Source organism: Martes martes (assembly GCF_963455335.1).
Source record: "Martes martes genome assembly, chromosome: 3".
NCBI classification, from domain to species: domain Eukaryota; kingdom Metazoa; phylum Chordata; class Mammalia; order Carnivora; family Mustelidae; genus Martes; species Martes martes.
In genome coordinates this window covers 74,381,645-74,393,205 of record NC_137890.1, presented here as the reverse complement: position 1 = coordinate 74,393,205, position 11,561 = coordinate 74,381,645, and the positions used below count along the sequence as shown (strand labels likewise).

The 11,561-nt window shown below is 53.4% G+C and overlaps 1 protein-coding gene across 1 annotated transcript; it reads left to right on the top strand.

Annotated features, from left to right (window-relative positions):
- Positions 1–7,644: 7,644 nt before the first annotated feature.
- Positions 7,645–8,895, top strand: GSX1 (GS homeobox 1; the record flags this gene model as incomplete). Its single annotated transcript, XM_080799194.1, has 2 exons — positions 7,645–8,056; positions 8,519–8,895. The coding sequence occupies 2 exons, from the start codon at positions 7,645–7,647 to the stop codon at positions 8,893–8,895; spliced, it is 789 nt and encodes a 262-aa protein (XP_080655320.1).
- Between the last annotated feature and the right edge of the window lie 2,666 nt (positions 8,896–11,561).

The window sequence follows — 11,561 nt, the reverse complement described above, 5'->3', positions numbered from 1 at the left end:
TTCAGCTCAGGTCATGATCTCTGGGATCAAGCCCCACTTCGGACTCCTTGCTCATTGAGGAGCTTGCTTCTCCCCTGCCTGCAGCAACCCCTGCTTGTGCTTGCTCTCTGTCTCTCTCTTGCTCACTCCTTCTCTCTGTGTCAAATAAATAAAGTCTTCAAAAAAAAAGGAAAAAGAAAAAAAAAGAACCAGGGTTCTTGAGGATGAGGAGCACTAGCCAAATGGTGAGGACACTAACCTTTGGAATCATACATGACCTCAAGACATGGTGGTCCCTTGGTGTCTCTGTGCCTCTACCCTTCTCAATGCCAAGGTAGAAATACTCAGCCCCCTCCAGGGTTCAGGGCACCACTAAAACGATCCCAGAGCAGTTCCTGCAAGAACTGGGGGGTCTTGATGGAAGCCTTTCTCTGAGAACCCCTCCCTTCCTCTTGCTCCTTCCTACCATTCCAAGCATAACGAGGACACAGCCATCATCGGTCACCTGCTCACTGTGTCTCTGTGAAATTGCTACCCCAAGTATGGAGTACAACTGGGACTGTGTTAGGGGAGGTGGAACTGGCAGTGATGGTCACAGGAATCCACAGGTTTTTTTAAACCAATCTGCTCTGAGCTCTATGACATACCACAGATTTTCAGCCCTAAACAAATTCTCTGCTCTTTCTCTTGTAGTGGCTTGTTTTTGCTTTTTTTTTTTTTTTTTTTTTGGCGGGGGTGGGGGTGTGTTTTCAAGCCAAAGGCTTTCAGAGAATGGGATGCTGGGAGCAGGGATGTGTCCTGGGTTTGTTCTGGTAACAATAGGGAAAGAGGAATGAGTGCAGGGAGAACTGAGCAGCCACAGAGGGCTCCCCTGTCTTCGGGTTTTATTGCTTTATGCTGCCACCTGGCTGATCACTGAGCGGCAGGCTTCTCCTGCAGAGAAAGAAAGACAAGACCGAATATTTATACTGGAAGGTCTTGAAATCAAATTTCCAATAGGAACCTTGCCCAAGGCCACGGACAATCCAGTCCAGCCTCGTGTCTCAAGAGTTGCTGTCATCCATAAGGGGGGAAACAGATACTAATTCTGAAGGCCAGGCTTAAAGGTCAGGTGTTCGCTCATCAGTGGAAAACTGTAGATAAGACTGGTTCTGTTTCAAACCCACCATGTTTTCTTTTTTAGGTCTATGAACACTTTCTACTGGACTCCTCAGTAAGATGTTCCATATTCACCTTCATGGTCCCTGAGTAAGAGAATCCCTTCATGCCTGCAAAAATCACTCTTGCTTCCAAGGATGTCAAGGTCAAAGGAAAAAGGAAGAGGTTTGTGGTAAATGACTTAGGCTGGACAAGTCATGCTAAAAGAAGGTCTCACCAACATTACTGCATCCCATCACCCAGGAGAGAATACACACAGCTCACATTTACTAAGGGCATGCTCTGCCTTAAACAGCATGCTTAGGGCTTTACGAGTACATGAGCGATAAACAGTGGTCCCTGGAACAAGATGTAGAAGGAGACAGTGGATCTATCCCAGACTGAGAGCCTATGGAGCAAGGAGAAAACTCTCTGGAGAGGAAGTACATGATGGGTGTCAAGGTAGGTACCAACTAACAGACTGGCCTATGAAACAACTTCCAGAAAACCAGAGAGAGACGGGGGGCATCTTAAAAGTGAGGTCAGAGGTGCTGCAAGGTTCAAATAGAAGCTCTAGGTCACTGATATTACTTGCCTTCACTGCACCCACTGACCAGAAAACCATAACATTTAGATTACATGTACAACATCATCTTTACTCCTTTCAAGGGAGCTGAGTGATCATTCCAGTCTTACTATAGAAAGACTGGATAAAATGCTGAGAGCTTATGATATCTTGTGATACTCATCAAGATGCAGCTATGATATAAAGAAGACAGCTCATTTGTTGCCATTAGTACTAACATTAAACATTTATTAAACATACACAATTGTGCCCAAAGCTCCAAGAGAGGTTGGTGACACCAATATAAAGAAGTCTTTATCCTTGTCCTTCAGGGCTTATAATCTAGTTGGGAAGGAACAAGAGGATGTCCCAGAGGCTATGACATGATTACCATTGAGTCCTTCATTTGACTTGACTCCTGTTATCTGGATGGATCAGCAGTGGGGACCATGCTAGTCGTAATGATGTATGGCTGCATGATAGAAAATTTTGATAACAAAAATGATAAATATTTATCTTCTACTCACATAAATTAGGTAGGGAGGTCCTTGACCTTCTGGCTCCTCCCATCTTTCTGCTCCACTATGTACAGCATGAAGCTTCTATCTTATATATGCTCTAATGGTCCAAGATGCTGAAAATGCTTCCCTTTCTTGAGGAGCCTTCCCTCCACTTGCTACTTTAAATATATGTGATTCCAGGGATATATCTATAATCCTGTTTTTTCTCTACACTCCACAGCCCCAAGCTTATCCATCCTAAGACTAATGCTACCATGTTGCATGCATAAGTTCCAAATTTCTCTCTTCACTTCTCATCTGTCTACTCAACTTTAGAATCACATTTTCATCACGGGACATCAGCAGAATGCTTTGAAGTTAAGGATCAAAATACAGTACATCAAGGTTGTCTTGCTGGCTCCGTTGGTAGAGCACATGACTCTTGATTTCAGGGTCCTGAGTTCAAGTCCACATTGGGGGTAGAGTTTACTTAAAAAAAAAATGTGGGACACCTGGGTGGCTTAGTTAGTTAAGAGTCTGACTCTTGGTGCCATATCAGGCCTTGGTCTCTGGGTCGTGAGTGCAAGCTCCACATTACATTATATATTAAAAATACATAAATAAATAATGAAAAATAAAATGCAATACATCCAAATATGACATAAACTGCACCTCTGCAAGCAAAAGTTGGTCCTGCTCTTGAGTTCCCTGACTCTGCTTTGATATGACTGCCACTCCTTCTCTCAAACAAGCAACCAAGCAGTCATCCATGTGTTTGATGTCCTCCCTCTCTTTCATGCCCTTCCCCTGGAGCACGCCTGGGCACACACACACCCCTCCCCCAATTGGTCTTACTCATTGCCTCTTTCAAATTCTCTCAAATATTTTCACTTTCTGATCCTCCTGTCTCCTCTCCCGATCTCAGGTGGTCATTATCCATCAGTTGAACTAATCTTTTCTTTGCTTGTTTCCCTAGTCTTGTTCATTCAAGAATTTAATAAATTGTTCATTTGCAAGCCACCTCTGCTGGATCCTGCTCTAGTCTCTCTTTGTCCCCATCTATAGGCCCTCCTACTGCTCCCAGTTATATTTCCTAAGTCCCCTTGCTTAAAAATCTCTGGATAGAATCAAGTATAAACCTTTAGCATGGCCCTTTGTGGCTTAGCCTCCACTTCCACTCACACCCATGTTTAGGCACTTCTTCCCAACCACCACCCCCACCAGGCACACTCCACTCTGGCTCCCAGGGGTCCTCACCATGATCAGACCAGGTGTTCTCTTGCCCCTCTGATCAAGTGAACAGGCTGCTCTCTCCTGGGGGGAGTTGTCTGAGCCACTACAGACTGGTTATGTGAGAAGTCCCTCTCTTAAAATAAGAATTTCCACTCCATTGGCTCAACCCAGAAAAAGCAGAAGTGGTCATTGATAATTCCGGGGCAGGTACGACATTATTTCTTTCTCTAATCAACCCCATCTCCTGTATACCATGAAAAGCCCTGGATGATAAACCCTAGCCTTGAGCTACCAAGAGGTTCATCCAAGTCCTGTAGAGCAGGACACTGCAACTGCCCTGAATGGGACCATCTAGACCCTATGAAGAAACGTGAGAAACTCCTGAGGAGGGCTGGGTACCTACAGATCTGCCATTCACTCCAACACACTGAGCTCCTGTGATGATTTAGGCACTGGGGAAGGTGTGGAGGCTACAAGAGAGTCAGACAATTCCTGCAGGTAAGTCGCCCCACACCTTGCCCCTAAGTGCCTAGGTGTATTAAACAGACAAAGGAGAAAGTCCTCTTACCCATGCTACCTCCCAAGTCATGCATGGGATTCATTTATTTATCCAGCAAATATACACTGAGCAACTACTATGTGCCAGGAACATTTCTGAGGTGGATACAGTCATGCACAAGATAGACAAATAGGGTGATCCTCGATGGACCATATGGTTCAGTGGGGTGAGAGGGAGGCGGGGACAGAAAAACAAGTAAAAGACACAGAAAGATAGAAGGTACTTGTAAAGCAAGGAACCGGAGTGGGGAACGCGGTGGGAAAGGAGTGATATTTTTTAATAGGGTGGTTGACCTCCCTGAGAAGAAAAGTGACATTTGAAGATGTAAAGGAACAAGGATTCCCCACCCTCCTTCCAATTTCTGCAGTTTTTGCAGAGATCTATTCGCTGCAAATATTTTAGAGATACATTTCCAGGAGAAAAATGGCGTGCTCTCTCTACCAACGGGAAAGGAGGCGGCATGAAAGAGAAGAAAAGAGCGGGACAACAGAAATCATTCCATGTTGAACTGTCCCTGATGGACACTTGAAAACCAGTTCCGGGGGCAGAGCAGAGCCCACCAGGCCGAGAGGCTCCCCGGGGCCCCTCTCTCGGGCTGTCAGGCTAATCCCGCCGCCTCCTCCCACCCTGCCAGCCCAAGGGGGGCGTTTGCTCTGGTGAGTTAAGTTCAAACCCAGCTGAAGCCAGACCCGGAAGGGGCTTCGACCGGGAAAGCAGCGCAGCAGCCAAGGCGTCCCCGGGAACCGGTTCCCCGGGATGCGAGGGCAGAGGCCGGAAGCCAGGCGGTCAGCCCAGGCAGCCGAGCTGGGCGGCGGAGCTGAGAGGCACCGAGCACCCAGACGAGCTCGCTCCCCTCGCGGGGCCGCACGTTTTCCCGGCCGCCCGGTGCGCCTCCGCTGCGGCCCGGCATTCTCCGTGGGCACAGTACTTTCCCGAAATTCCCCAACTCCTGGGGGCGCGCCGCGCTGCCCGGGACCGCCAAGCAGGAGCCCCCGTTCCGCCCGCCGCCCTCCGGGTTTAGCGACGGCGGATTAAGTGTGCGTCCTTTCCAGGCCTCCCGAAAACCCTCTCAGGGATGCTATTTTGCTTGGGCCCGGGTCTCTCCCGCGCCGAGTTGCACAACAAACCATTTAAACATTTCAGCACAAAACCCGATCCATTGTGAGCCGCACATTAAAAAGTGTTATTCGCTTTGAAGTTTTTGTCTAATGGCTCTAAACTGAAAGAAAATGTTTTCCTATTACTTAATTCAATCATAGCGAAGAGACTTGGTAAAAAGCCCACGGATTTTGCCCCAAAGTGTGACAGAGTTCTCTTTGTGTTTGCTTATCCTCCGCTGTCACACACTTTAATTCGCCTCTCTTTATCTGGCATTCAAAACTTTCTTCAATGACATTCAATAAGGTCCAGAGGCTGGAGGGGGAAAAAAAAAAAAAACTGGTTATTTTTTCCCCCTAGATATTCTTTCCCAGTAGCTTTGGCCTTGCTCGCATTCAGGGGCTCTTAACTCCTTCCTCTCCGGGTGCGGGCTACGGCTCCCAAGAGAGTTCTGCACCCACCCTTCGCTGGCTCCAGGCTCCGGGGTGCAGTTTCACCCCGCAGAGCCCCGCCCGCACTCCTCCCCCACCCACCACTCCTCCGGAGCGGGGGGGGGGGGGGTGTGTGACTCTACGGCCCTAGTCTGGGCTCTCCGCTCACTCTCAGTGGTCCTGGCCAGCCCAAATTACCCAGAGAGCAATTAGAACGGGCTTTAGGCTGCACTGCTGCACTCGGCTAATTTGCAAGCATCACCCTTAGGCGGGGAGCCTTGGAGAGGAGGCTCTGGCCTGGGGACAGCATCGTTCTCCTGCCACAACCCCCCCCCCCCCATGCCAAACAATTAAGGAAGCATTAAGCCCTACTCCTCCTGCTAAAAGACCTGCCCTTCATCCAGGTTATTTTCTCTATTGCCTTCCTTACAGAATCAGTTGTTTTCTCTCCAACAAATTCTCCTTCCTTTTTAATCAGTTATAATTTGTTGCTATTGTTATTGTAAAAATGTCACCCATGATGAAAAACCATGTATATGCTTCAATTTGGGGCAGTCTTTCTCGGGAGCTCCGGAGTAAGAGTTTCAGAGTCCCCCTCTCCGAAAAGCTACCCCCTTCATTTCTCACAATCCCATTCAGGGCTCAAAGCAGGTGACTGCAGCGATCCGGTTCCAATAAAATCGAAAGTAAACGTCTTCGGTGAAAAGTCCGGGGCTGTAAATTCAAAATATTTATGCTAATTTCCCATTGTATGGAAAAAGTTCCTGGCCGAAGCAGCTTTGAGCCCGGGGACTATTTAAAAGACCGAAGCTGAGTACACAGAACCAGGCGTTTGAAGTTGTTTAACCATTGTGTGACCAGAAAGAAGAGAGCGACGCTGCAGGAGAAGGTCTTGGGGACAGGGGAGGTCGGCCGGGTTGGGAGAAGGCACCAGAAGCTGGGAATAGAACTGCCCTTCGCCCTGCTCCCCTGGGGCAGACTTCTGGAAGGCTATGGTTTCCAAGCGCAGCGGCGAGTCCCGCCAGAAAGATCTGTGCCCCGCAGAGCACCTACACTCGCCTCTTCTAGTGAGGTGTTCTCTTCGCGGTGTAGGCTTTCATTCCCCATTCCTTGTCTCTGTCCACGACTCTCAGAGGCTGGTCTCCGCTTTACATCCACAGCCCTGTCGTTTAAAGGAAAAGTCTGGCTGACTAGCATGTACCGAACAAAGACTGGGCGCTCAGGGCAGCATCAAAGTTAAGACTTTTGGAGAAACTTACAACAGAAAGACCGCGTTGGGGCTAGTGGTGGACAAGGAATACTGAACTTTTCCCCCCTCTCCCTAGCAGCGCCTCCCCGCTGCAGGAGCCCGGGTCCTCCCATGCAGAAAGAGGGGAAGGGATTCCACAGGTGGAAATCCGAGACCGGCTGTAGGGGCACCTACGGGGTGCACAACGCAGAATTGAGCAAACTGAGTGGAGGAAGCATGATCTTGGGGAGCAGGGGTAGATGAGAGAAGGAAGGGGACGAGGACCGAGTGCGCACACAGACGAGGTGTGCGCCCATGGGAATCCGTGGAAGCGAGGCAGCGGGGGTACAAAATCAATAAGATAAACCAGCCGATCGCCAATGCAAAGCAAAAGGGGAGTAAGGAATAAAGAGAAAGAAAAGAATATTAAATCGCAGGAGAATGAGAAAATAAACCCGCAAAAGGGAGAGGAGGGGGCGAGGGCGCCTGTTACGGCGTGGGTGGGGTTGACAAGAATAGAGTACATTATGCAGTTCATTTAGTTAACAAGTGAAATAATGAGGAAGCGTGCAGAGTGAATGCCAAGAGAAAAGGCACAAAAACCCTATTGAGAGGCCCCGGCCGCTCCTGGCGTAGCCCATCACATGGCAATAGTCCTATTTAAGCGGCGCCGCCGGCGCCTTTCAGCACCACTAGCGCTGGCCAGCACCCCGAGCTCCTCCCGCGGCTCCCGCGGCTCCCGCGGCAGCAGCGGCAGCAGCGGCAGCAGCGGCAGCCTCAATCTCCGCGGCGCCTTTAGCCTCCAGCGAACAGGCAACAACGCGCGGCCGCGGCCGGGTGAAGGGCGTGGAGAGCCCCGAAGTTCGCGGGGCGCAGGGAGACGGCTGGCGGCGGGGCGACCGCGCACCGGGGCCATGCCGCGCTCCTTCCTGGTGGACTCGCTGGTGCTGCGCGAGGCAGGCGAGAAGAAGGCCCCGGAGGGCAGCCCGCCGCCGCTCTTTCCCTACGCCGTGCCCCCGCCGCACGCACTGCACGGCCTCTCGCCCGGCGCCTGCCACGCGCGCAAGGCCGGGCTGCTGTGCGTGTGCCCGCTTTGCGTCACCGCCTCGCAGCTGCACGGGCCCCCCGGGCCGCCCGGGCTGCCTCTGCTCAAGGCATCCTTCCCGCCCTTCGGCTCGCAGTACTGCCACGCGCCCCTAGGCCGCCAGCACTCGGCCGTGTCGCCCGGGGTCGCTCACGGCCCCGCTGCCGCCGCTGCCGCCGCCGCACTCTACCAGACTTCCTATCCGCTGCCCGACCCCAGGCAGTTCCACTGCATCTCCGTGGGTAAGCCGAATCGCTGCGCAGTGGGACGGGGTAATGAGATGAGAGTTCTCGAGCCAGGGATGGGGGTGGGGGGTGAGGGTCCTTGGCCGTCCTGGGGACGATGAAAGTCATGCTGGGATCCTGAGGGGATCAGGGTGGTGTGGCCAGGGAGGGCTGGGGACAGGACGCCGGAGGGAGGGTGAGGGGACGGTGTCCAGGTCTCGGAAGGGGCGCGCAGACGCGAGCGAGGGCTGAGGTTCAGGACACTCCATGAAGTAGTGCCAGGGTTGCGTGGCTCTGGGAGTATCTGGGTCCCGCGCCTTAGCAAGGAGGAGCCCGCGGTAAAGCTGCTGTGCGTCTCGTTTGGGGCAAAGAGGTGCGTGAAATTCCGAAGTCCCGGGGTTCTACTCGCCACGTACCAGAGGATAGGGCCCACAGCGCAGGAGTCTGATCGCTTCCCTCTCTGCACCCCACCCCCTCCAGACAGCAGCTCCAACCAGCTGCCCAGCAGCAAGAGGATGCGCACCGCGTTCACCAGCACGCAGCTGCTAGAGCTGGAGCGCGAGTTCGCCTCTAACATGTACCTGTCCCGCCTACGCCGCATTGAGATCGCCACCTACCTGAATCTGTCCGAGAAGCAGGTGAAGATCTGGTTCCAGAACCGCCGGGTGAAGCACAAGAAGGAGGGCAAAGGCAGCAACCACCGCGGCGGCGGGAGCGCGGGCGCGGGCAGTGGCGCACCGCAAAGCTGCAAATGCGCGTCGCTCTCCTCAGCCAAGTGCTCCGAGGATGACGACGAATTGCCCATGTCTCCGTCTTCTTCGGGGAAAGACGACCGGGATCTCACGGTCACTCCCTAGGCGCACGCCTCCCCAGGTCGCCCACCCCAGACCCTCCCTGCCGTCTCAAAGACTGGTCGCGGGACGAAGCACCGGTTCCCTGGCACCCGCTGCCAAAACCGCGGCCACGCACGGGTTTGGCAAGGGTTTGCGGAGGTCCCTGGCCCCGGGCAGCGCCAAGGGCTTGGCAGAGACCTGACGCTGGTATTCCCACTCCGGGGCCCGCAGCCGTCCAAAGCGAACTCCAAGCTGTGAATCCTGCAAGCGCTGGAGTCCTTCTCAACCATGCAAAGCGGCCCTGGAGGGCAAGCCGACCAACCCCGCGCCTTGCTGGCCGCTGGCGCCTCCTCGCCCGACCTCTCTGGACTGGCTCAGGCTTTCTCGCGTCCTCTACTCCCCTCCACCCTGGGTCAAGCTGGGCTCTTACCTCTCGGACGCCCGCTCGCTACCCCTACCGCTACCTTTTTTTTTTTTTTTTTTTAACTTCTTTCTCTCCGTCCCTACTTCTTCACTGCGGTCGTTTATCCCCCCCTCCACCACCACCAAATACACACACAATTACGAAGTCTTGTTATTTTCTTTTCCTTTCCGTCCCCTCCTCGAGGTCCATTGAGCCCATTTGTCCCTCAGTCAGGCCTTGCTGCCCCTGCAACTCCTCTCCCACGAGAGAAATCGTCGCCTGTGATATCCGTGTCGGGGAAACCGACTCACTTTGTTTCGGAGACGCTTTGCATTTCCCTAAATGAGACCCCAGCCCTCCGCCCCTGGCGATCCCTCTCTTCCCCGGACCCCAGACCCCGACCCCGCCCTGGTCTAGTTTGTCATTGTACGGTCTCTGTAATACCAGAAGATATTTATTTATTTATTTATGTACAAAATTTTAAATAAACTTTTTTTGTTTCTTAGAAATCCACGTGGCTCTGGACCCCAGGCCTCGGCTCAGGACTGGGCAGGCGCCCACCTGGGTTTCGGCTTCCTGCTGGGGCAGGGCGGGGATGGGATGGCAAGTCTGAGCTCCACACTCCGCTCCCCACCTTGCTGCTCCTCCAGCCCCTGTCTGCACCCTCCACCCCTCGAGGACTCTGCCTTCAGTGCCCGACTGGCCGCGTGCGCTCCCTAGTCTCCGGCCGAGCTCCGGCCAGGTACAGAGAGCCGAGTCGGAAGGAAAGGAAGGAAAGCTCCTCACGCGGTGGCCCTGGTCCAGGCCCCTGCGGCGCCCCCTTCCCGCCCGGTATCTCGCCTCACCAGCAGCCCAGCGGGAGGGTTTGGTTGTCCCACCGCCATCCCTAAGGGCAGCGGCTAACTCCCTCGAGAGAGCCAGACTACTAAATCCTTTGCTGCGCTCTGACTTTGTTTGTTTGTTTGTTTGTTTGTTTGTTTAAATCTACCGTATTTGCTAGGGATAACTTCCCAGCAAGAGTGTGAGGCCTTCTATGGACCGGCCCCCTCGGCTTGCTCGGAGGCAAATTCTATGAGACTGCGGCAGGGATTCTGAGGACCCGGAGCCATTCGGCGCCGCGGTCCCGGCCAGGGGTCCTGTGTAACAGGCGCCCGTGCCTCCGTGCCTCCGGGACCTGTGTTCTCACTCATTCTGGTAACACCCCCCCCCCACAGCCCACTACGACTGAGAATACACACCCCAACTCTCCCTGGGGGAGACATGCGGGGTTTTCACTCTTTCTATGGACGAGGCGAAGGGAGTACTGGGGCCTCCTTCCAGGTGGAAAGCGCACAGCAGAGAAAGTGGGGGTATTTCGGCTGCTCAGGAAATCGGATCCGAGAGACAGAGGATCTGGGTTCTCACGACCTCCAGAAACCTCCCATTACTCCTCCTGGGAACCTGGGCCACTTCTTTTCCTGCCAGACCTCTCTGCCAACCGCCTCCCCCCAACACACACACAGCCAGGGTAGCCCCAGACTTCCAATGTCCAGGCAAAGCAAACCTTTGCCTCTTTCATGAAAGGTGCTCCATTGGGGCTGCTCTGCACAGACGGGGTTTATTTCTAAAACGGTCTTTTCCTTCAGTCAAGCTGAGCCGTAAGTACTCTCTCCAGCTCTCCGAGAAGAAAGGCGGGTGCGATCTGACTTCCCACCATGGGCCGTTTCTGGTTCTTCCTGAAGCAAGACTCCTGGCTTGTGCGGGAGACAGAGGAGAGTAGGTCTAACCCGCCTCTCTGCACCCTCGCTGGCTCCCCAGTTTCACCTCCGACTCCCAGGAGAGGGGCATTGTACCAATATAAAGGAAGCTAGGGTGCTTTGAGGCATACTGTGAATCGAATCCCAACTAATGGTTTATTATCAGTGATTCTGATGCTTTCTCAGTTTTCCGGCTGACCTGCTGCTCTAAGAACACTTGGGTGAGTGAAGTCTTGTCCTTTAGCTACTCGCAAATCACCCGCCTGTCTTTGAGGTTTGGGGGCCCCCGGGGTAGCACTGCCCTCAGGAAACAGGTCCGTAGTGAATACGAAGTGCAGAGGGCTCGATTTGAACCAGCTCCTTCCCCGATACAGGAGGGAGAAGTCAGGTGCCTCGGGACAGGCTTTCTCCAGCTTTCAGTGATGGACCTCTCAACCAGAAGGCATTTTTGGAGATGGGCCTGCTAGGACCCTGGCTTGGGGACGGGGTGGTGGCCATAGAGGAAGAAGGGAATGGAGCTTGGAGGAATGTGATGAGGCTGGACACTGCCC